Raw genomic sequence first — 25773 nt, 5'->3', positions numbered from 1 at the left:
CAGCTTCAGTCTCGTGTGTGTATCCAACGATCTCCTCAGCCTCTCCACTTGAACATTCCAAAAGCAACTTGAACTTCACACATCCAAAATTAAAGTCTACCTTTGCCCCTGCTCCTGTACTAGTCCTGTGTGCCCCAGTCAGTGGCTCTTCATGCTTGCCAGGTGCTGAAGCCAGAAGGCGGCTCATTCCTGACCCCTCACCTGGTCTGCCACATCCCATCCATCACCAGTTCCCTCAGTTCTGCCTCCAGAATATAACACAGACTCTCTCCATCTCCAGTGCTACCATGCACTTCCCTTCCCTACATTGTTGCAACAGCCTCAGTCATTATCCCTTCCCTCTGAAATCCATTCACCACATTGAAGCCAGAGTGATATCTGAAAAAATGTCAGTTATATTGCCTCACTCCCTACTCTTTTGTTTTCAATTATAGATTCACCATAAGAGACAAAGAATGTGCAGGCAGGTCCTGTACATCCTTCACCCAACTTCCCATAATATAAATCCTTCAATCACTTCTTACTGCCCTGTGGATAATATCCAAAATCCTTATTCTGACCTCCAGAGCCCTTGAGATCTGTCCCTGCCCCCACTGTTCACTGAGCTCCCCCACAGTGTCCTTTCTGTAGTTCTTAAGTTGAGCAAGGATCTAGGCCTACCTCAGGCCTTTGCTCCCAAACTGTCTTCATTGCCTGGACCCTTCCTTCCCCACTCATTCCTGTTTCTCTGGGTCAGTAATTTCTTTATCTTTTATGCATCAACTTTTTTGTGTGCTTTGTCTAGTTTAGCAAGCTTTCCCTGACCATCCATTCCAAATGAGATCTCCGTCATAGTCTGTCTCATAGCTCTTGTCATCTGGAATGTTTGCGTATGTTTAACTTTTCATATCTGACTCATTCTAGACCTTAAGTACTATATGAAGAAGGTTTTGTCCATTTTTCCCCGTCACCCGAGCCGAGACCATTATCTGTACATTGTAGGTACTTCAGATCAAATTAGAGAGCTGCCCGCATGTTAGTCTGTTTCTATCAAGTAAAAAAGAAATTGGATCATCCTGAGACTCTTCTGAATTTCAGCCTCTTCCTTTCATTCTCCTCCCCACTCCAATTTCCATAAACTTGTTCTATGCACAACCCAATTACAAGAAGGGCACTTAATTTCCTCTTTGAGTTCTCTTCAATAACAGATTGTGACTGGTAATTCATTTAGCATCATTGAAACCTGAATGTCTACTGATTATGTTCCAAAACACCAAGCTTACTGTAATGAAGACAGAGAAAACATGTCATCTCCTGGAGAGAACCTGGAAAATGATTATTTCTGGTGGAAAACTTGTTTTGTCTCGTAGACTTATGCTTCAGAGTCGTTCATGAATGAGTAATGAACTCAGGAGAGATCAATGAAGCATTCTCTTAACCTTCTCAACTTGTTTTGCTGAGAACTGAATAAGAGGAAAGTTACTAGAGGAGATGATGATTTAGGAAGAGAAAAATATGGTTGCTGTAATGTACAACTCTTGAAAGAAGGGAATTGGGCAGTTCATCTAGTTTACTATAGTAGTTTTTCAGGCTTCAATCATGAGTCACCTAAGTAATTTTTTCTCTGCTCTTTAATTCCAGTGTTTATTTATTTTATTATTTTCCAACCATGAAGTGAAATAGCATGCAAAATCCAAACTACTTTTAAGAGACGAGGCAGTTAAAAAAAAAGTGGGCTTTGCCTTGCTATGTGACATACAATTTTAATCTAATGCCATAAAGCTTTTATTTTCTCAAGGAATTATTTAAACTGGTTAAAATACTCTCATCTCTTTTCCTGATGGATGATGTGTCACCCTCTGTAAAGTTTTTAATGATGTAGAATAACTGCAAATTAAATAGCACAATCAAAACCAGGCACTGAAAATAGTGGTATAGGCAGTCAGTGGCGCTAAATACCATGGTGTGAAGTGGCTGATAGCACGTGTTGTGTGGACAGATTGAAGAGTGACTGTCTCAGACAAACATTGCTTAGTGACTGGTGGGATGACCAATGTCTAAACCTTCCTATGTCTGTGACATACGTCAAAGCCTTTTAGCCCCAGCATCACACCCATCTGCTAAGGGAAAAGCAGCCCCTGCCCCCAGCTTCCAGGTCAGCTTATGTGAGGAGCACTCAGCCAACCTCAGGCCTATGGAGACATTCTCAACAGGTGCCACCGCCTGGGATACATCACTCTAGTGATGGCTGAGTGGCTGAGTTTCTCATTTTTGTTTGTTTTGCCTTTGCTTTTGCTTTCTAAATAATTTTCTTGTAGGCTGCACATCAAAAAGCATGGTGTTTCCTTATCGCAAAAGTCCACAGGAAGTATTTGGAGGCAGGAGAGAAAAGAGTCAATAGACTTTTTAAACACTGACACCCATGGCTAGGGGAAACTTCAGAGGCTATGTGAGAGGTTTCTGTTGAACTTGTAGTCCCATCCCTCATGATTTCTGTTATTTCAGAAAGAGTCCGTCTCCAGGGCCTCCTGCTGAGATGATGTCAAAAGACTGTACTAATAATGCATGCCATCTTTCCTTTGGGGAGTTCCAAATTCTTTTTGTATATTTAGCCAGAGTCAAGAGTAGAGACTTCTGTTCTTTTCAAGGATAGCTGCCAAAAGGGAAAGCCATCTTGCTGAGCGATAAGAGAACCCTTTAGGAGGCAAATATGGGCACAACGATGGCGACCTGTCACTTGCTGGGTGCTTTTTGTGGGCATGCTCCTAGGCTGGCCCTCCAGAAGAGTGCCGACAAGGGAGTGTAAGAGAAGGAAGTATTCCCATCCCCCCGAGGTATCTGAGGGGACTCCTGGGCTCCAGGTCTTCCTCAGGCTTCTCACCTCTTCCTGCTCCCTCCAGTGTCCTCACCAAGAGATGATCTGTTCTTCTTCACTCTCTTGGACTAATTATGTGACACTGGAATGCCAGGACATTTGGGCCTTAATTTACTGGAAACTAAGGGGAAGAGGGAAAGCAGTAACCCCTTAGATCGTCTGCAGTAACCTGGACATTGACCGACTTGCTCCCTCGTCATCCCCTTCAGGGAAGGAGAGGGCGATTTGGAAGCAGACATTGGTTGAGGGCCACTCTACGGTTGCCATTTGCAATTCCACAGACTTTATGTTTTTTCTTAAATCCATGTGATTATGTCATTTATGGAAATTATTGAAGTTCCTCTTGTTTATTTTCCAGTACCTTTTGCCAGGCCCAGAAGCAAATCTGACTTATTTCAAATCTGACTTTCCTTCCTACTTTGCTCTAGTGCTTCTCCATAGAGTTACCCTTGTGATTTTAAGGGAACTTGTCCTCACTGTACAAGGGTGCTTCCTGATCTTTTTGAAAGGTTTTAACATTCCCAACCTCAGGCAGTAAGAGCCAATAGTGATCCCCCCCATGAATGTAAAACGAAGAAACACCTCTACTCAATTCCAGACACACCTTGTCTTTAAAGTTCTGCTCAAATTTCAGTGGGAAGGATTCCCTAATGGATTCATTCATTTAGTGTTTACTTTGGATATTTACCAAGCACATGCTAACAGTTCTAGGCGCTGTTTGAGGTGCTACTGGTCCACCAACCATTAGTTGTCATTCAGACCTGCATCTTCTTAACACTGTCCTAGCTTAACCTTTTCATTTACATGTTATTTCTTAAGTGCCCTCAAGTCATCCCTGGATCTCCAGTGTGACTTCCTACATAGGGATGAAGCTTCTCCAAGACAATGACTACTTACTGGGCCTTTGTTTTTGTCCCTCCTGGAGCCCAGAGCCACTAGTCTCTACACAGTAGCAATTCAGTAAATGTTGGACTGACTGAACCAAGGACATGAAGCTCCCCACCAAAGGTGTATTTCATTTCTACAGTAGGGTTGATGACGCTGGTGTGTCATTTTCTTTTTCTAATATGAAGATTCTGTCTATTTTGTCTGCTGTCTAAATGGAATGAGGAATAGCATGGGAAGCATTTTGGTGTCCCTGGTAAACAGTAAATTTGACGTGTGTAACATACATGAATTTTATGCACTCTTTATTTCCTGGTGCATCCTGAGTAAGCCTTGGTCTTACAGGCCATGTTTTGATCCCCTCCCAATTAGAATTTCTGAGACAGAGAACAGAGTGTGATCTTGGCCTTCTGAAGTGTCAGAGTACTCATTGATAGAAAGCCAATGTATAAAATTATAGAGAAGGCAGACAAAAAGTTATTACAAACCTGAGAGACTCTGATGGAGAAATAATGGCCTTCTTTCTTTTCTTTTTCTCTTAGTTTTGGTAGTAGGAAAAGTTTCAAAAACATACAAAAATGCCCAGAATAATATAATTCCCAGTGTGCTCATCACTTAGCTTCAACAGTTACCAACCCAAGGCCATCTTGTTTCATTTATAAAGGCCCGCCCAATCTACCTTTCTTCCAAATGTAATGTTTTAAAGCAAACCCCAACATCATATAATTGTACCCATAAATATTTCAATATGTATCTCTAAAAGGTTTTTTTAAAAATCACCTCAGCATCATTACTATGTCTTCAACAAATCAATAATCTCATAATATCATCACATTTCCAGTCGGCGTTCCAATTTCTAATTGCAATAACTTTTTTGATAAATCTGAAAACTGAGTCAAAAATTACACTTTCATTGAGAAGGGAGCCACAAAGGAGCCAAGACAGATTTTTTTCTTAGAGGAAAGTAGAATAAAACCATGGGAAAACGATTTTGGAGAATAAAAGTGCAACAGCTCTGATACCTCTCCCCTGGTCTCCAGAGACTGGTCTAACCTCACCTGCCAAGTACTCCTTGCCTCCCCGTGCTCGCCCCCTGGTGGTAGGTGTCCGCTTCGGGGCGGGGAGGGGCTTCTGTCAACTCTTCTGGAAACCTTCATTTCTTAACATGATGGGACTCACTACTATGTTGCTAGTAGTTTAATATTTGGCAAAAATGTGTGACCGGATTTTTTAAAGTGTTGATTGAGTACATAATTTAAAGTCAGAATATTAAATAAACATCTCTGCCCTTCCTTCCAGCAGGCAGCCCAGAGAACAGCTCTCCACGCTCTGTCTGACAGGTACATTTTGTCATTTTTATGAACTATAAATTGCTTTATGAAACATTGAGCCCTATTTATTGTGGCATATAATTCATAATCGGATTTTGTCCCTAAAGTATCTGTGAACTGGGATGTTAAACATTTTGCATGCTTGGATTTGTCATGCATGTGTGGAGTTTATTACTGCAAAAATCGCCTTGTTGTATTTCATAGAAAGTATGAAGAATCCCTTGTTGTATAATGAAACAGGAGACAAGTAAACTTAGAGGAAAAGACCTGCATGGGGCAGTAAATTCTGAACTTTGGAATTGGTGGAGATCTAAGCTCATTTTTCAGCAATAAGTGCTTCATTTATTTTGAGGTGTTTTCTTCAGACTTTTTCCATAGTGTTTCATCAGTAGCTGTCTGTCTTTTGATGAAATTCTCACTTGAAGTACTTCGTGCACATATCCCAGCCCATGGTCCCAAGTGCCTGACTTTTTACTCCTGGCTTTGGCTTGTGTTTTCGGACTTGTGTTATTGAACGAGATGTATAAACCTAATCAATAAACACACTCAAGCTGCATTTCACATCCTGCTCTGCCCAAAAGGCCCAAAAGGCTGTGTGTGGAGATAGCTGAACAGGGACATACAGAGTTCCTTTCAAGAACAGACCAGACCCTTTTTGTTTTGGTTGGTCTTTGAGTTTTCATTTACTAAGATTGCGGTGTGTGTGTATGTGTGTGTTTCTTAAAGAACTGTCAGGAGGTGAAGAGGAAGCCCCAGTTGCTGTCCACAAGGGAGGTTCTTGCTGTGTTAGAAGCAGCTGGAGATGTTCCCCTGGCTGGCTGGTTGGGATGTCAGCATTATCTAGCTAACTGTTACCACCTTCCTTTTCTTCTCAGTTCTTTTTTTTTTTTTTTTTTTTTGAATGAACAATAATTGACTGTGTCAACTAGCTCAGTTCAGTGCTTCTCAAAGGCAAAACCTGTCACTTAGGCAAATTATCTGTGCGCATGGGTGAAAAGCATTTTCTCTATGGTGGCAGGCTGAGTATGAGTATTTTTATTGCGGTTGAAAAAGCCTTCCCCATGACAACCACACAAGCTTGTGTGCTCTGAGAGGGGCCACCACATGATCTCCTGGAATTGCTTCTGGGATTTTCACAAAAGCTGACAACTATACTGCTTCTGAGTCTGTTGGTAGGAAGGACACACTGTATCAAAACATTGAAAATCTGACACATTAATTCCTTTCCTCTACATGTTTCTTTGAGTAGTTAAGTAAGAGTTTCCCTCAACAAAATGCATTGAAAACCAAGTGAAGGCCCTTAGTTGACAATATTATGTTATTGCCAATGATTAGAAGATTTCTTTTGGAGGTATTGAAAATGTTATAAAATTAGATCATGGTGATGGTTTCACAGCCCTCTGCTAAAAGCCATCAAATTGCATATTTTAAATGGATGAACTTTATGGTATATAAATGATATTTCAGTGAAGCTATATATATAAACACAAGACCTCATTATGACCTTTGGTAGAATGAATCAAAACCTACTTCAGGAAAATAGGGAATTCCTTTGAACACATGGCTGCAAATACAAAGACTAGAACTAATGCATTCTAAGGCTCTTCCCAAAAGGTACATGATTCTGTCCTGGATAGAAAACATGCTGATTTTAATGATGAACAACAGTACTATTCCCCTTGACTTTTTCTGATACTATATCTAAAACCCCTCATCAAAACCAACAGTTAGTCAACTAGTAGTTAACATCTTAGCCCCTGTTGATTGTATCAGTGCTAACAGCAGAAAAAAAGAAGTCCATTCTTTTTTCCATGAAAAAAAGAAGTCCATTCCCAAGAAACAGGTTCCCAATGTAATCTCTCTTATGAATTTCTCCATCTTTAAATGTGATAGAGCATTTCTCCCTTATGTCTAAAGGTTTTTCTGTTCAAAATTGGGGGAGTTTGGCTCATTTTAAAGTAATGAGTTGACTTCGCTCTTCTAACAATGCAGTTGTGTATACCTTCTCTCTATCCTGTTTTCCACAAATTCAGAGCCACACAAGTAATTTCCCGAAGTGAGAAGTATCTGTAATCATTTGGAGATAGATTTTTAAATCCTTTTTTAAAATAAGGACTTAAAACACCTACTGAGTTCATGGGATTTATATTTTCTATTTTCTTAAATTAGGGAATGCTAACTTAGCAAGTAATAGACATCATTTTCTAGCACATTACTTATTCTGTTGAGTAAACCAGTATTTTTTAGAAAATGATGAATGTGACTCTGGATCACACTACAGCATGTCTTGCCCAATATCTGCCTCTCAGAGGAACCACCCCAGCACGGCAATGGGATTAAGCAAAAATTTCCCTGGGCGCCTGGGCAGCTCAGTGGGTTAAAGCCTCTGCCTTTGGCTCAGGTCATGATCCCAGGGTCCTGGGATCCAGTCCCACATCAGGCTCTCTGCTCAGCGGGGAGCCTGCATCCTCCTCTCTCTCTCTCTCTCTGCCTGCCTCTCTGCCTACTTGTGATCTCTGTCTGTCAAATAAATAAATAAAATATTTTTTTAAAAAATTTCCCCCAAGTTGTGACCTTCCTAAGGTAGAGATCTTACCCTTGTATCTCTGGCTACTCGGAACAGGGTATGAATCTATTCTACATTCAATGACATAAGCTATTCTGTTTTCCTGAACTGTTGTTTTCAGCCTGTTATCACTTCTAGCTATAAAATTCCGTTATGATGAGGCAGCTAATCTGTTCACATGTGGGCCCCTTTCACTTCCCGTTAGCCTTATAACCACCTTGAGTACCTGGTGAACACAAGGACATTTGATACAGGAGTAGAGTCATTTTGTTTCAAGATGTGAACTTGATGATGACCTTGGGGTCATTGGTAGGTATGAGCATATACTGAAGGAAGCCAGGGGTTGTTCTCTACTTCCCTGTGAGAAAACCTGCATCTAAGTCTTAGAGACCTGACCCGATGAGACAAGTTATAGAAAGAGGGTTGGCCTTTCCCTTTTCATTTCAATGGCTGGTAGAAATCTTGTCCCTTTGGGGTATCTGAGATGAGAGAATATCCAGATGTCTTTTGAAGGCCAATCTTATCTATCTTTTCATTTCTCTAGTTTCTTGGTTTAAATAGACATTCCAACAGAAATCCAGTATCTGACAGTTAAGACTGTGCTTTAAAGTTCTGTGCTTTACAGCAATCAATGCACAACCTTGATAAATTAAAACTGTGAATAAAAAAAAAAAAACTGTGATATTTCCATTACCTAAATGTAAAAATCTTCTGTGGTCATCTCCAATGAAAACCTGTGGCCTTGTTCAGTTTTGCCTGAACAATGGGCTGAATTAATGGTTCCTCCAAAATAGCCAGAGTGTTGAAGACTGGATCACACCAGGAAGGCAAATGTGGGCTTCAGCCCAGCTAGCTTGTGCCACCCTGCAGTGACAGGAAGCCTTGAGTGATGGTAGAATGATACTGTTATTCTTTCCTACTGCTGACTATGGAATTTTTCATCTCTTTTATGCCTTTGAGTGTCAGCTGGCCTACTAGAGGCCCACTGATTCCCCAAATCATGAAAAAAGTAGGAGACCAGGGCAGGAAGAGGTGACAGAATTCTCAACAAGGTCAAACAAGCCAATTATAAGAAAACCTCAATCTACAAAGGATACTCTCTTTCTTACTTAGTCACCCCTTAGAATGTGCCTCCCAGGTTTTTTTTCTTTTTTTTTTTTTTTCTCCTTATGGATTATTGTACCAGGCAGGGTAGAGAGAGGCAGAGGAGAATAAGGATAAATGGGCACGAGGCTCATTTATAAAGGTGTGTCTTTGCTGTAGACTCGCTGCACTGTGAAAGCTGCCACATCGCTGTAATGTGGAAAATATGCAAAGTGCTGTTCAGAGAAGGAAGGGTATGCGTGCAGCATATGAAGTGCCTCTGAATATGATTAACTTCACCTCATAAGTAGTAAATAGTAGATAACTGTGATCAAAAAAGGGATTCGTGTGATTTATCAAGCTGAGCAACTGTGCATTTGCAGGGAAGCTGGAGGTCAATCTGGAAATCTAGGGCAAGAGGAGCACTAGGAAATTGCCAGGACTAAGAAGTTAATCATACCCTTGGACTGCTTCCATCTGTCTCCGAGCGACAGAGCTGCTGCAGAACGAGCAGGGATGCTTTATAGCAGGAGATCAGGAATTAATATTTTCTGTGAAACCTCAAGCATCATTTGCAGTAACTTGGGTTTTATAAAAATGGAGCATAATTTCATATGAATAAATCACATTCAGCTGGAAATAAGAGGAGCTGGGGTGGGGGGAATTGTGCCTGACTTTAAAAAAAAAAAAAAAAAAGAGGAATGAGTAAGAAAGCCAACATGAAAACAGTTGTTGAAGCGATGGCACTTGGAGGGCACAAGTGGCCGTGTGGTTAAATTGTGCATATAATCATCTTCTGAAATGTCAGTGTGTGACTCCAGAAACAGCTACATTTTTATAGCCTTGGAAATGCATCACCAGACTGTAACCTGTCTGCCCATCTGGCAATATCTCAGGTCCAAGATCCATTTATATTGAAATCCAAACAACTGCCATTGATTGATTCACTTGTGCCACGAGCAGTTAGTGAGCACATCCTGCGTGCTCAGCCAGGCACAGAGCTGGGGCAGAGACACAGTGGTGAGCAGAAATGGCCGTGCACCTCTGCTTGGGGCTTTACTGTATAGAGTGATGCTGGCTTTACAAAAAGAAGGGCCTCTTTGGGCTCATTCAAATAAATCTCGCCCATCAAATCTCCTCTTCCCATTAGGGAGAATGTAATAGAATTAAGGAAATGAGAAATAGACTAAAAGGAAGGGGTTTTCCTTCCACACGGGGCTGGTGTTTATCCAAAGGCAGGACTGGAAATGGCCCCAGAGCAAGGTGAGGAGGATGGACGGGGCATTGGACTGCAACGTGGGGGTTTGCATCCAGCTTCCTCTTCTTGACCCCTTGCCAAGTGGACCCCTTCAGCCATGCAAAGGAAGCATGCTGGGGGTGGCCACCAGCATAGAAGCGTAACTTTCTGGTTAACATTTTACACAATGTCTCTAGTGTCCTGAGAAGGGAGTCACAGTTACCATGTACTTCTAACAGTTGGTCTCTTCTCAAAGGTTCCAAAAAGGGGTGGGGGATGCAGGACTTTTTAAGAAATTTTAAATTTCGGGGCGCCTGGGTGGCTCAGTGGGTTAAGCCGCTGCCTTCGGCTCGGGTCATGATCTCAGGGCCTGGGATCGAGTCCGGCGTCGGGCTCTCTGCTCAGCAGGGGGCCTGCTTCCCTTCCTTTCTCTCTGCCTGCCTCTCTGTCTACTTGTGATCTCTCTCTCAAATAAATAAATAAAATCTTAAAAAAAAAAAAAAGAAAATTAAAATTTCCTTTTTGAAGATGCTGCTAGCATGGTGTTCTAGAGGGTGTCTATCAACCCTTCCCTTGAGACCCATAGCATTGTCCAGTGCAAGGGACTTCTTACTTATACTGAAGTCTTTTTGGTATACCATGTAAATTAAAAAGAGCTTTCAAGTTTAGAAGCACTATCACGTTGACTGTCTCATTTTGTGATCCTCACAACAACCTCATGAGCTAGGAAACCCATTTTACAGAGAAGAAGACTGAGCCTGAGCTAGGTGATGTGACTCATCCAAGGTCACAAGGTAGGATGTGGCAGAGCTGGGTCTAAACTCCACATCCTCTGATTCCCAATGATTATGATTCATCCTCCACCGCACAGCAACAAAGCAGATGTGAATGGGGCCAGGCGCCATGTTCTACATTCTAACGAATAGTTAACTCAGTCTGTGCTAATACTTTGTTTCTACTAATAGTTCTAATAATCCTGATGTTTCTGGCTTGGTTACCTTTTTATCCCAAGCACCTAGCATAGCTCCTAGTGATTAGAAGACACAGGAAGTCACTTGAAGAATGAATGAAAACAATGAGCAAATAAATGAATGAACTAGGACTGATGTTTTGGGGTTGAAAGATGACAGCTTTGGGCTGAAAGTAGAAAATACTTTCCTGAAACTGGCTATGTACCACTGCAGCAGACCACTGAGGTGGTCACTGAGCAGGAGACTGAGGTTGATGGTCAGGGGCTCACCACTAACAGGTTAAAGCAGGTGTTCATGCCTGTAAGATGCTACAGAATTGAGAAACACTATTAATTGGCACACAGATGAAGAGTGGGAAGAAATGAATGATTTCCAGGGGTGTCTGGGTGACTCAGTCTGTTTAGTGTCTGACTCAGTTTTGGCTCAGATTGTGAACTCAGGGTCATAGGTTTGAGCCCCGTGTCCGTGGGAGTATGCTTGAGATTCTCTTCCCCTCCCCTCCCCCCTCCCCCACTCATTCTCATTCTCTCTCAAATAAATAAATAAATCTTTTTTTAAAAATGGTCCAAAAATAGGCAAGAGATTAGTGAATGGATAAAGTAGATGTGAAATACATAAATAGATAGATAGGGGAATATTATTCAGCCATAAAAAAATGAAATCTTGCCATTTGCAACAACATGGATGGAGTTTAGAGGGTATAATGCTAGGTGAAATAAGTCAGAAAAAGACAAATACCGTATGATTTCACTCGCATGTGGAAATTAAGAAACAAAACAAACAAGCAAAAGGAAAAACAGAAAAGAGAGAGAGAGACTCTTAACAACAGAGGACAAACTGATGGTTACCAGAAGGGAGGAGGGTGGGGGGATGGATGAAATAGGTGAGGGGGATTAAAGAGTGTGGCTGTCATGATGAACACAGGGTAGTGTATGGAAGTATTGAATCGCTATATTGTACACCTGAAATTAATATAGCACTGTAGATTAACTAACTGGCATTAAAAACTTGGGGAAAAGAAATTCAAAGGATTAAAATCATCTAGTGCAATTAAATTAGAGTGGATTTAAACTAGAAATCAGTACCAGTGGAGTCACAGTGTCACAGAGAGGGGGCGAGACTAGATGCCCTCCACCCCCTCACTGTCTCCCCAACCCCTCTTCATTTCTGTGATTCTTACCACTGCCACGACTTAGGGTTCTCTCCCATACTGTCTCCACCAGTGATTCCTGCTCCTTTTCTTCCTTCATTCATTTGAAGCATGACTACACCACTGAGCCCTTGCAGCGGGAAAGGCATTGTGCTGGTCTCTGTGGGAGACACAGAAATTCATTACCCATTGATCCCAGCCTCCAGGAGCTTACAAGGTTGTGGAAGAAGCTCAGGCATCTGTGTAACTGCTGTGCACATTAAACGTCGCCATGTGCACACCTGGCCATAGGTCTTCCTAGCACAGCAGTCATCTGGCGGTGCTACGCTCTGCCCTTCCTGGACATCACTTCATTTACTCCTCACAACAACCCTCTCAGCTAGAAAGGAGAGATTCAACAGAAGGGTCTTGAGGAGATGGCATTTTCAATGGCATTTTAGTTGATTTCATTTCCTAAATACTCTCTGTAAAATCCTAGTGAACTAGGTGACCAGAGACACATCACTTACCTGAAGTCTTACAGACATAAAGCCTCAGGGTGGCCTGACTCTGGTTGATGATGCTTTTAGCTGCTTCTGTCATCGCCCTTGCCCCCGCATCAATTTATGAAGAAATCAAAGCCACTGGAGGGGTGCAATGAGGCCCTGAAGTACTCTCCGAGCAGAGGAGAGGAAGCGGCGGGTGGGGGAGGTGTTGGGAATAGCATATAAAGGATGGGTAGGGGTGCCTGGGTGGTTCAGTGGGTTAAGCCTCTGCCTTCAGCTCAGGTCCTGATCTCAGGGTTCTGGGATCGATCCCTGCATCAGGCTCTCTGCTCAGCAGGAGAGCCTGCTTCCCCCTCTCTCTCTTTGCCTTGCCTCTCTCCCTACTTGTGGTCTCTCTCTCTGTCAAATAAATAAATAAAATCTTTAAAAATAAAAAATAAGAAAATAAAGGATGGGTAGCATCACCAGACCCAGGAAGGGAGAAGGGAAGTAGGGACCTTCTCCATGGAATGAACTGCCTTGGTCTGAGCAAGCAAGGCAGTGGGAGTGAACCGAGAGCTGCAGGCCCCTCGTTCTGCTGGGGTATAGATGTCTAAAGGGAAAGGGGTCTGAGAGCCAGCTCCAGACAGCCACCCCCACCAAGGGGTGGGGTCGCCTTTTACTACACAGTGTTCCCTTCAGACGTGGGATTGAGTGTCATCTTCCATGGAAACCTTAAATAACCAATACCTTTTCCATCAGCACCTCACGTAATTGTGGACAGAGGCCTGCTTCCATCTTTGGCTCACCTTCTTTATTTATGTCTGGTCTCAACAGCAGACGGGAGAATAGGAAGCCCATCTTAAGTATTAGGTAGTACTTTATACAAAAGGAGTACTCAGTAAGACTTTCTCAGTGCCCTTCAAATGATAAAGGCCAAGAATTCAAAATAGGCCCTCTTATCACTGCTCTCTGGAAAAAAAATACCAAACCTCTGGCCTGGCTCTCCCTAGCCTCTCCACATTATGCAGAAAGGATGGGGTTTTGAATCCTTGAACTTGGGCTAGAGTGTACTTCATGCAAGCTATTTACCCATTCGCGTCTGAACTTCCTCAGTTTCATAAACAGGATGATAGTAATGCCGTCCTTCTTAGGTTTAGGTCCAGATTAAATGAGGTGATAAATGGAAAAAGTGCTCTGTTAATCTGCCCATATGAGAGTAATTACTCTGTCACACCACTAAGAAGAGTCACTCATCAAGATACCAGGAGATACTCTCTGATTTAAGTCCTACCAAGAGGCCTAAAAGCCAGGGGAGGAAAATATTACAGTATGGATTTAATATATGAAACTCTAAATAGCTAATAGTGTGGGTCATGATCTTACATTGATGTTACAGAAAAATAAACATCAACAAATCCCAAGATCTAGGCATTAATGTTGCTTATACCATTCCTATTTTGTAATATATTGTCATCTACCCTGTTCTCCCCCAAAAGCCAATTTGTGGGTCTGTGGGTCCTAGATGAGGCTCTGAGCTGTCTCTACCACATCATCTTCCTACTTCAGTCACAGAAAAGTCAATCTGGGTCAATTCCTCACACCTTTTTTGGCAGGTCTCCAAAGAATTGGTCTCATTTATTGTTTCAAAGTAAATAATACATATTTCAAAAGCAAACAGTGTTTCTTAGATACTGTGAGGATCCCTGGTAGAGATCTGTTCAGGGGGACCTTGCAGAGGGAGAAAAATTGCTAAGTCTTTGAGCCAGTACTCTCCTAACAGGGCCCAACGGTACTCATATATAGTCACAAAAGTGGACCCCCTTGGCCTTATCACTTCTTCTGGAGAGGCCATGTAAGCATCCCCCACCGCCCTTGGGTGGCTGTTAGCTCAATTGACTGCGTTAACAATGTGAGCAAACGCAGGCTGTCGGGTCTAAAACTCAGCTTTTAAAAAGCCCCCCTAGTACTAATTTCCACAATAAAACTGAATGGCTCCAGAGAAGCCATTGAGTTCTATCAGGTAAATAACACACATTTTAAAAGGTCCCAAACATGTATTTTACACAATAGAACAGAGCAGACTGGAAGGAACTGTTATAGTCTTTTGAGTAAGTAAACAATGAATTGTATGAAGCCACTAATTGCGCTGCAAAATGGTCTAGTGGGTCTGGGGACACCTGAGGGTTAGTAGGGATCTACTTCCTCATGTCCGCACTTGGGGATGCCATAGGAGGGACCTCTGAGTGAAAGTGAGTGCCTGTGAGCCCACAATTATGAATGCAACTTTCTTAAGAGTGCGTGGTCTCTTTAAAAAAGACTGTTAGTGGTGATAGCCACACAACCATGTGACTATACATAATGAACCATACACCTGAAAATAGTTAAAATGATAAATTCGATGTTACATATATTTTACCACAATTTAAAAAGTTAAAAAAAGATAGAAATGAACGTATGTACTAATACACCAAACTCTTCAGGATATTGCCCTTTCTCACGTCTCTGGTTGGAAGTACTGCTCTTTGCTGTCCATCCTGGGTTTGAGGTGCTGGAGTTCTAGTCTGGAGATTCTTTCCTTCCTTGTCCGCTAGCAGGAAAAGCCTCTCGCAGGTGTGCCTTGTCCACAGTGGTGAGGAGACCCGCCATCCCACCCCTGCTCCCGTAGCCAGGGGGGAGATCAGTGATTACCCAAGAGCACAGCTAATCATCCACACTACCTGAGTTAATGAGCCTCAGGAAGGGGGGATCAGAAGAACCAGACACCCATAGAAGGCATCCCCTAATTATTATTACCATAATTTAAATTACCAGCTTTGACCCATTGCCATCCACACTGTGTTCCCCTCTTCTGGACTCATTCTCTCAGACTAAATTGATAAAGTTATGAAGGCAGAATATTTAAATAGCAGAACTCTAAGTTATTTTTATGAAGGTCTTTGTCACCATGTCATATTCCTTTGAATACCATATAGCTTTCACTTCTAGACCAAGAACAACAATATAGCGTACACTTGTTAATTTAGTTTTTTAATGCATCCAAAAAAGTTATTTATGTACTCAATACGCAAGACATCTCAAAGTTAGCATTAAGAGAAATAAAACTCTGGTGAAATTAGCATAGTTTTCAATATTTATTACTGCTATCTACTCTTTTTCTTTTTTAACTGAAATACAGTTGCCACACACCTAGTTGCATCGGTTTCAGGTACACAACATAGTGATTCAACAAGTCTGTTCATTCTGCAATACTTTACCACAGGGCTAGCTACTGTCTGTGGCCATACAACACTATTAAAATACCATTGACTATTCCCTAGGTTGTACCTTTCATCCCTGTGAATTATTCCTTCCATAATTGGAAGACTATACCTCCCACTCCCCTTTAGCCATTTTGCACATCCTCCCACCCCCCTTCTCTCTGGTAACCATCAGTTTGTTCTCTGTATTTATTGGTCTGATTTTGCTCTTTGTTTGTTTGTTTCTTTATTCATTTATTTTTCAGATCCTACATGTAAGTGAAATCATATGATGTGTCTTTATTCTGTCTGATTTTTTTCACCTAGCATAATACCCTTTTCTTTTTTAAAGATTTTATTTATTTATTTGACAGAGAGAGTCAAGGAGAGAGGGAACGTAAGCAGGGGGAGTGTGAGAGGGAGAAGTAGGCTTCCCACTGAGCAGGGAGCCTGATGCGGAGCTGGATCCCAGGACCTCGGGATTGTGACCTCAGCTGAAGGCAGACACTTAACAACTGAGCCACCTAGGCACCCCACATAATATCCTCAAGGTCCATCCATGTATATGGTATGCAAAAGGCAAGATCACATTCTTTGTTATGGCTGAGCAATATTTCATTTTGTATATATACCACATCTTCTTTATCCATCCATCTATTGATGGACACATAGATTGCTTCCATATTTTAACTCTTATAAATAATGCTATAGTAAACATAGGGGGGCATATATCTTTTCCTTTGGGTAAATAACCTGTAATAGAATTATTAGACCGGAAGTTATTTCTATTTTTATTATTTTTTTAGAATTTTCATACTGTTTTCCACAGTGACTACACCAATTTACATTTCTACCAACAGTGTACAAAGCGCAATCTTTGCCAATGCTTTTTTTTTCTTTTTGTATTTTTTATTCTTGCTATTCTGACAGGTATGAGGTGATATGTCATTATGGTTTTAACTTGCATTTCCTTGATGATGAGTGATGCTGAGCATCTTTCTATGTGTCTGCTGACCCTTTGTGAGTCTTCTTTTGAAAATGTCTATTCAGGTCCTCTGCCTTTTTTAATTAGGTTAATTGGGGTTTGTTGGTATTGAGTTGTAGAAGTTCTTTATTTATGTTGGATATTAATTCATTGTCAGATATGTCATTTGCAAATATCTTCTCCCATTCAGTAGGTTGCCTTTTAATTTTGATGATGGTTTGCAATGCAAAAGCTTTTTATTTTTGTGTAGTCCCAATAGTTTATTTTTGCTTTCTGTCTACTCCCTTTTAAAAATATATATTTCTGAAGTAGAATTACACATACACCCTCTTGAATAGCTAGTTTTCATTAGGCTCTTGCTTAATTTTAAAATTTTTAAAATTCAGTCCTACACCAAATATGTTGATGTTTACTAGTCGTCAGTTCTTTTCAAATGTTTAAACTGATTACACAGGAAGAAACGATCTGTAATCACCCTCACACACACCTTTATTCATTTTATGTGTTCACCATTCTCACTGACCCAGATCTGGGAAACTGAACTGAATGTAAAAGAAACCCAAGAGCAAAAAGTAATATATCTTACAGGTGGGAAAAAAAGAAGATTATTCAAAAATACAAAGTACATTTTAGTACACATGTATATTTCTTAACACCCTGAATGCCACTGTCTTTAGATATTTCACCCATGTCTATGCCTTTATTAAGTGGAGAGCCAGTTGGAGAAACATTGTGGTAGGTGGATAGTTTTCAAGCCAATAGATACATGGCAGGGGGAAGAGTGTTTTGTTTAAAACCAAACTACTTAGCCATTTTTAATGGAAGTTTATTTAAGTTATGATACCACCAATATTTTTTGCTTTTTGTTTTTGTTAAATCTCCTTTTAGTGGAGAAAACTAGCCAAAAGCCTAGAGCCTTCCTTCTCTGCTTTAAGAGCCTTTGGGCCAAAACCTCCCACCCATCTAGTCCCCCAGTAAATTCCCTCCCAGACAGTCCCACCCTGGCATTTCACTCTAGACTCACAGAGCCAGCTGGAACAAGCTTCCCCTCCAGCTGCTAACTGTGGGCACAGGCCTGCCCCTCCTCCCTTCTTCTCCATTCCCCAGTCGGCCTCCCTGTGACCCACTCCTCTGACTGTCCTCCCAGAGGCAGCCTTGGGCCAGCACTGGCCAAGCCGCCTGGCTGATGTTTAATGATTATGTTTTGGAGCCCAATGAGCTCCCCTGCTGCTGTTGAAAGGTTAATGTGCTCCCCATCAACTGGAGCAGCCTGACCTTTCCTGACTTCATCCAGTTCCTTTCCCCGTGCTGGCTCCCAGGCAGGTGAATGGCAGGCCAGCTGCTATACCATATCCTCCCAACAGCCCAGAGAGTACAGCACCCATCTCTGCCTTTGACAGCCAGCATCAGAGCCTGGACATCTGCACCTGTTATTCTGACACCCATCAGAGCTGCTGAATTGAGTCGCGTTCCCCGCTGTGCCTGCTCCTTCTGTGATTTCTCTGGATGTGAGTTTTCATGCTGCCCTCTTCCTATTGCCCCTTTCTTCCTGAAAGTCTGTGTTCAGTATGTCCATGCTCGTTAATTAATTATAGGTCAATTAGATGACAGTGTTGAAACCAAAGCAACTACTTATGTAGGGACACTGTATGGCCCCTTTTCCATTTCACAAACCAGTTCTGCCTGCTCACTGGTCCTGATCCAATTCATTGGACAGGACCTCCATGAAGCCTAGCCCAGCCCAATAGTCTGTAGGCCCAGCAGCTCCCCAGGGGCTTCCCTATGGCCCCATTTGCCCTGTTCACAACCAGTGAGTCAGAGGGCCACTTGAGGCCACAGTTCCTCATCTTACAGTGGAGACAGTAACCTCTATTCAGCTAGCCAGTCCTGGCGTTGGGCAGGAAGAAGGAAAATGATGTGTGTGAAGGCATGAATGTTACCCAAGCACAGAGAATTAAGGTATTTATTAGTTTGCTGAGGGAATATGTGAAGGAGGTCCCTATTTTCTTTGAGTCATTGCCCCAGCCACTAAGCTGGTTAGTGTAGTTCTAAAAGGACAGTAGGTGTGGGCCTTTGCTATTGTTGGAAGGGGAGCACAGCGTTGAATGATAACCCACCCCTCCCTGGCAAAGGCATGCAGTCATTGGGACTTCATGTTATCCTCTTTCCTCTTGGAGTGCCTTGCTGCTGCCACGAGCACTATGCTCGGGCTTGATGTCTTTAATCCCATTTCATCCCCACGACAAGCTCTGGGGGAGGCACCACTGTCCCCATTTTACACATGGGGAAATTGATGCCTAGAGGGATGAGTCACTTGCCTAAGGTTGAGGAAGGAGTAGAATCTGGCTGGAGCCCAGATTTTCAGGTGGAAGTGTGGCCTTGTGCAGGGACAGCCTGGCACACTGAACTGGTGATGAAGGCACATTGCTTTGGTCACCTAAGGGCCTCGTCCTTGCTCCACCCCCACTGCATCCCCTTAAAAAGGCAATCACATCTGCCATAAACTTGTGTTCACAGCACAGGCTTGAGTGCTACACACCAGACCACGGGCTGCTCTTGCTCTTGTCCATATGTCAGAGCATCAGAACATAGGTCCATTTAAGCAGGGCGAGCTGTGTGTTGGTGCCATGTTTGAGCACAGAACAGGAAGGAACATGCATCCCGGCAAGTTTCCGCTAGGGGCTGACTGGATGGCATATACCTCATCAGCTTCTGTTCTCTCCAAGAAAGTAGTTCTAGGGATCTTAGCCCTCCTTCTGTGCTCTGCACTTAAAACAGAAGATGACAAAAAACTTGAAAAGTGCCCGGTCGTGCTTAGATATGATGAGGAAAGGAGAGTCAAGCCAACATTATTTCCCAAGATTCTATTTCTTGAGTGTTTTTTTTTCCTTCCAGCTAGCTGGAGAGATATTAGTTATTCACTAACATTTCTAAATGAAGGCCAAATTTTGCTCACAGCTTTACAGCGATTCTGTACCCCATGGGTCTTAAAAGTGAACCCAACCCATGTATGGTTCCTGTGGTCACTAGTCATCAGTTATCCGCATTTCCTTGCCTGGGTCAGGGAAAGTGAAGCTCTGGGCCGTGGATACCACACAGACTTTCTAGATATCAGAAGTTCTGGAATAGTAGAGGTTCAATCAGCGTGATTTCTCCTGTCCCAGTCAAGCCCTGGCTCTGTCACAGACTCACTGTGTCACTCCAAGCACAGAAATGTTACTTCTCCCATACCTGCACACACGTGGTTTCTTCTGCCTGGAACAGTTTTCCTCTCCTCCACACCCTCCTCCCCTCCAAGTTGCCTGGCCTACTACCCCCAGCCTAATACCAGGTCACAGCTTAAACATCCTGTATCCCATTAGGCCTTACCCTCTTTTGTCGTCCGTTGTGAAGTGGTAATGTTTGCTCTATCCGCCTCAAAGCATTTGTCAGTCCTTATGGGGTTATTTTTTGCAAAAGAGCTATGTAAAACAAAAACTTATTACAAATAGTACATATTTTTAGTAAAACAGCCACTCGGAAGGATAGAAGGATGAGAAAGGAAGGAAGGAAGGAAGGAATAAGGAAGGGAGAGAGGGAAAATCTTGAATTGCTTCTACCACCCTTATGAGTAAAGAAAGGCAAAGTAAAAACGATACATTCCATCCATTACACTTAACCCTTTACCCCCAACCTAAGGATGGCTTCCAGCTTTTCTCCAACAGTAATTAATAAAATAAGTTATACAATGGCAATGGGTAGTAAGTATTATAATATAAAAGCCATTACTGAAGAGGCAATTTTAATTCAGAATTATTTTATTTACATAAGACTCCAGCTTATTTAAAATCCTGGCTCCACAGAGCCTCCTTGAGCTTCCAAAACTGTCACCACCTTGGCTACCCAAAGGCAATTTGCCAGATGTTTTTCTACCTTTATGTTAGTGAGAAACTTGGGAAATCCAAGAAGACAGGTAGCTGGATAAATTACAGGCAGGAACTGAGCCTTCTCAGAAGACTGTTGGGCTACTCTACAACAAAAGCTTGCATTCTGGGCTTCTGGACCAATAGATCCGGGGCCACAGAAGCAACATTTCCCATGTGATTCCCTGTGCTGATTATAGCTGCAATGAGCTTACATCCCAATGATCACCCATGCCCCATTATAATTTCACACTAGTGCCTCCTTTACTCTTAGAAGTGTTCTGGTTTAAACCACAAGGAGATATTACCTCACACCCGTTCACATGGCTACTATCAAGAAAATAAGAAATGAAATAACAGAAAATAAGCGTTGGCAAGGATGTGGAGAAATTGGAACCCTTGTGCACAGTTGGTGGGAATTCTAAAATGGTATAGCCACTATAGAAAAAATAGGCAGTTCTTCAAAAAATTAAAAATAGAATTACCATATGGTCCAGCAATTCCAATTTTGGATATTACCCCAAAGAATTGAAAGCATGGTCTTGAAGAGATATTTGCACATCCATGTTCAGAGCATCATTATTCACAATGGCCAAGAGATGGAAGCAACCCATAGATGGATGAATGAATAAACAAAATGTGCTCTATACCTGCCCTAGGATATATTCCGATTTAAAGAGGAAGAAAATGCTGACATGAGCTGTATAATATATTTTGAGGACACATGCTAAGTGAAATAAGCCAGCCCCCAAAAGATAAATACTGTGTAATTCCACTTATCTAGAGTAGTCGAATTTAGACAGAAAGTAGAAGGGTGGTTGTGAGAGGCCAAGGGGAGGGGAAAATGGGAAATTAGTGTTTACAGAGTTTCAGTTTTGTAACATGAAAAGAGTTTTGGGGCTGGATGGTGGTAATGGTACGAAACAATATGGTACAGTTAATGCTACTAAGCTATACACTTAAACAGGGCACCTGGGTGGCTCAGTCAGTTAAGCATCCCAACTCTTGATTTCAGTTCAGGTCATGATCTCAGGGCCATGAGATTGAGCCCCACATCAGCTCCATACTCAGCAGGGGGTCTACTTAAGATTCTCTCTCCTTCTCCTTCTGCCCCTCCTGTGCACACATTCTCTCTCTCTCTTTAAAAAAAAAAAAATCATTAAGATTTATGTTATGTGTATTTTAACACAATTTTTTAAGTGTCCTGTTTTAGACCAAAATTTTTTGGCCACCCTAATTATAACTAATCTTGAATTCACATCACTCACTGTTACTCCAAGAAACATTTTCAGTGTAAGCTTTTTATTTCCGACTGCAGAGTAGAAGGCTCTTATGAAGGACTCTAACCTCTCAGCAGGCAGATGGGGAGAAGTCTGAAGGACATCTATTTGGGTTGGGTGGCGTGATTCATGGCGGTTCACACGAACATCAGGCCACCAGTGCAGGGAAGTCCAGCTTATTCCTTTCACTGACATGGAGCTGGGGCTCTCTGAGAAAGACAGGGTCCTTGCAGTTTACAGAGTGCTTGTCCCAGGTCTGAAGCGGGCCACTCTCATGAGCTAGAACCCTCACTGAGCTTTCACCACTGGACTGAGCCCCCTTCCCTGTTCTGCTCAGGCCAGCTTTTCTGCAACAGCCCACAGCACTTAGGTCTAACAGACTTAGCTAGTACTACCTCCTCCTGATAGGCCTCTCCGCCCTTTGCCCTCAGAACCCTGTGTTCTCCAGTAGGTCAGCTCTTTCATGAGGTGAGCCCAGGACATGTTAGGCCTCTCTCTTTTCTCCAAGGTGTGTGGCCTCATAGCTGTGTGAAAGTGCCCCTGTCGATTCTCCCCAGGACAGTGATCCTTTCTCCATGGGCCTCATCTCCTTCATCAGCTAATAAACTGCCAGAAGACAGTGTGAAAATAGGGTCAGAAAGTCTCCTCATTTCTGTGACAGGTGTTCAGGAGCTATTGCAGACTTTATTTTCTGTTCTCTAACATGATTGCCATGACTTTAGTTAGTATTTAATTTTGCTGGCTGACCTTTCCCCCTTTTCAGGCTTCATACAATGTACCCAATCAGGCTTCCAGTGTTATTTTTTTCTCTGAACTTTCTAATGAAGATCGTCTGTTGGAAGTCTTTTTTTTTTTTTTTTTTAGATGTTATCTATTTATTTGACAGAGAGAGAGAGAGAAAGCAGCATGCACAAGCAGGGGAAAGTGGCTGACAGAAGGAGAGGGAGAAGCAGGCTCTCCGCTGAGCAGGGAGCCTGATGTGGGACTAGATCCCAGGACCCTGGGATTGTGACCCAAGCCAAAGGCAGACGTTTAACGGACCGAGCCATCCAGGCACCCCTTTTTTGGGAAGTCTTATTGCTAAAACCCTGGTAGAGGCAGAGCTCCTAAAAGAAATGCAAGTCTTCATGAGCTCTTGCTTCTGTGATGATTGCATTTCTGAGGGGGTTGGGTCACTCGCACCATAGGCAGCTCCCAAAGAAGAGTCAAGAGGGAAACCTGGGGCCTGGAGTCAACCTTGTCTCTCTCCCCATCCTACCAGCTGTTCTAAATAGGTAAGCAGCATCTAGTACAGTAGGAAAATCTAAATAACAGGGTCTAAAGGAGGATTGCTTTCCAGAGGAATTTTCTACCTTTTATGTATTATGAAAATAAAACTGGCAACAACAACAAACGTGAGCCTGGGACATAGTCTCTATGTTTGCAGACGCCACTGTCTTTCAGTGAAACACCCCAGGGAGGGTTATGTCTTATTAACTTCCAGCATTATGACCAAGCCTGCTCTGTTGAATAAAATATCCTTCCAATATTCTGTTGTCTGTAGGCAATAACACACAGTTTAGGATGGTGGAGTGTGGCTAGTCTGGATGCACTAAAGATCCTTCAGTGTTGACATTCTCCACACCTGCCCTGGAAGGCAACTCTGTGTATCTCTTTTTCTAGAAACTCTAATCTCTTCATATGGCCGCTTTAGGATTCTCAACTAGCTGGCGAGTGTTGCATTCATGGAGATATAAACAAGTTTGCGTATACCAAGAAAATGGTTACATAAGGCTCACTTTTCATCCTCTCAGCTCATTCAGAAGTATTAAAGGCAGTATTTTAACCCTGCATTTTGTGACTTTGAAATAGATTCATGATATTTTATTACCCCTTTATTTCATCATCTAACAGTTCTTCTATCACAATGTCTGTTGTATTACACCACTGTTAAAATACAGCCTTGGCAACCTGCAATATGAATTCTCAGGTCTCCAAACTTCCAGATCTGTGATGAGTTGCAATTAATCTTCTCACGTGTCATTCTGTCTAGCATCCTATCAAGAACCCAGAAGGGACTTTGCAAACTTTCAAGCAGGAAATCCCTGCACACTACTTAATGGTGGTGCTGTTTGCCAGGTGTCATGCAAATTTAAATAAGTCATCCACAAACATTCCAGGAGCATCTTCTTAGTGCTTTGCACCAGACATTTTCATGTTGGATGAATAAGAAAGATCACAAACCTAAGATTGCTAGGTTTAACAAATAAAAATATAGGAAGAATGAATAATTCTTTAATATAAGTATGTCCCTCATATTGCATATTATTCATTGGTTATCTGAAATTCAAATTTCATTTGATCTAGCAACCCTACAGAAACCAAATTTTGGCCAAAAGACCATTGTGAAAAGAAATCTCCCATACAAGTATTTTATCTTTGTTGGCAATCACGTAAGAAAATGCCAAGATCTTGGAAGGCCATCTCTATACAAACTGTGGATACAGCTTAAATCACAATTCTAACTGCTCTTCAGGAGAGCTTCCTTGAAAACGGATTTTCTCTTTTCAGTAGAATAAGTCTTTCCCTTCTGAAAGCAGTGCACCTTGGTTCCTCTCGATTTTCCATACGTGTGTTTGTGTGTGTCTGGAGTGAGGGCCGTACTTGCCGCAAATGTTGGACCTGTTTGGAAATCCAGGTGGGGGTGGAACTGTTTGCAGTTCAGGGGCATCTGGCTGAACTCCTGCCCCCCAACCACCTACCGTATGTGTCGTGACGGAAGACATCAAACTTCCACTTTCTATGAGGCATGGGCAGCACCGTGTTGACCTTTTGGTGCCCTTCCTAATTTGTATTTTGCTGAGTTATTTGTGCCAAGGACTGTCTGTTTTGATAAAGTGGAGACTTTCTTGCTGCCACGGAGGAGAGTTTCTGACCTGTTTCCACATCTGCAGTGAGGCCAAAGAGAATTTTCTGTTGACTTCTGAGAACAGCAGGCGATGGACTCCGAGCATCCCCTCTGAGCCTGTGGCTGTCAGGCTGTGAAGCTCTCATTAACAGGACTGCGTGTGGGTGACACTTTCTCTCAAGCTCTGTTTCCTAACCACCATGACTCCCTCGGTTATCACATCCTATTAATTATTCATTGCCGAGCTTTTTTCCAAATGTAATTAATGAGTTAAGTTACACAATGGCAATGGTAGTAAATATTATAATATAAAAGCAATTACTGAGGTGGCAATTTTAATTCATTATTTTAATTACATGGGACTCCAACTTATTTAAAACCCCATATCCACAGAAATTCCTTTGAGGTTCCAAAACTGTCACCACCTTGATTACCTGGAATTTTCTGCGGAATTTTCTTCTACCTTAAATCAGTGAGCAGCTCAGGGAATGCAAGCAGAGAGGCAGCAGGGTGGATTACAGGCAGGAAACTGGGCTCTCAGAAGACCACAGTTTAGAAGTCTGGATGACGGCCTGCATGTTGGTCATTTTGTTTTAGAGAAGGACGAAAGTAGAAGACCTAGGACTTGAGGCCCCAGGTGGGATCACTTCCTGAGCCAGTGAACTATGAGGTCTCGGAGAGCCCCGGGATCAGATGGTCTGCACTTAGTTTAATGCTTTGTGATTGCCCTCTGAAATTCTTTTTTTTTTTTTTTAAAGATTTTTATTTATTTATTTGACAGAGAGAGATCACAAGTAGATGGAGAGGCAGGCAGAGAGAGAGATAGAGGGAAGCAGGCTCCCCGCTGAGCAGAAAGCCCGATGCAGGACTCAATCCCAGGACCCTGAGACCATGACCTGAGCCGAAGGCAGCGGCCCAACCCACTGAGCCACCCAGGCG

General features: G+C 42.4%; 1 protein-coding gene across 1 annotated transcript in view; it reads left to right on the top strand.

The window, feature by feature from the left end:
- AFF3 (AF4/FMR2 family member 3) overlaps window positions 1–25773 on the top strand; it is a 536398-nt gene that overhangs the window by 437335 nt on the left and 73290 nt on the right. The window contains exon 11 of the mRNA XM_044263667.1: window positions 5039–5079. Within this exon, the coding sequence (XP_044119602.1) occupies window positions 5039–5079 (41 nt within the window). The remainder of the gene's footprint in view (window positions 1–5038; window positions 5080–25773) is intronic.

This window comes from Neovison vison, chromosome 8 (assembly GCF_020171115.1).
Source record: "Neovison vison isolate M4711 chromosome 8, ASM_NN_V1, whole genome shotgun sequence".
Lineage (NCBI taxonomy): Eukaryota > Metazoa > Chordata > Mammalia > Carnivora > Mustelidae > Neogale > Neogale vison.
This window is presented reverse-complemented; position numbering and strand designations above follow the sequence as displayed.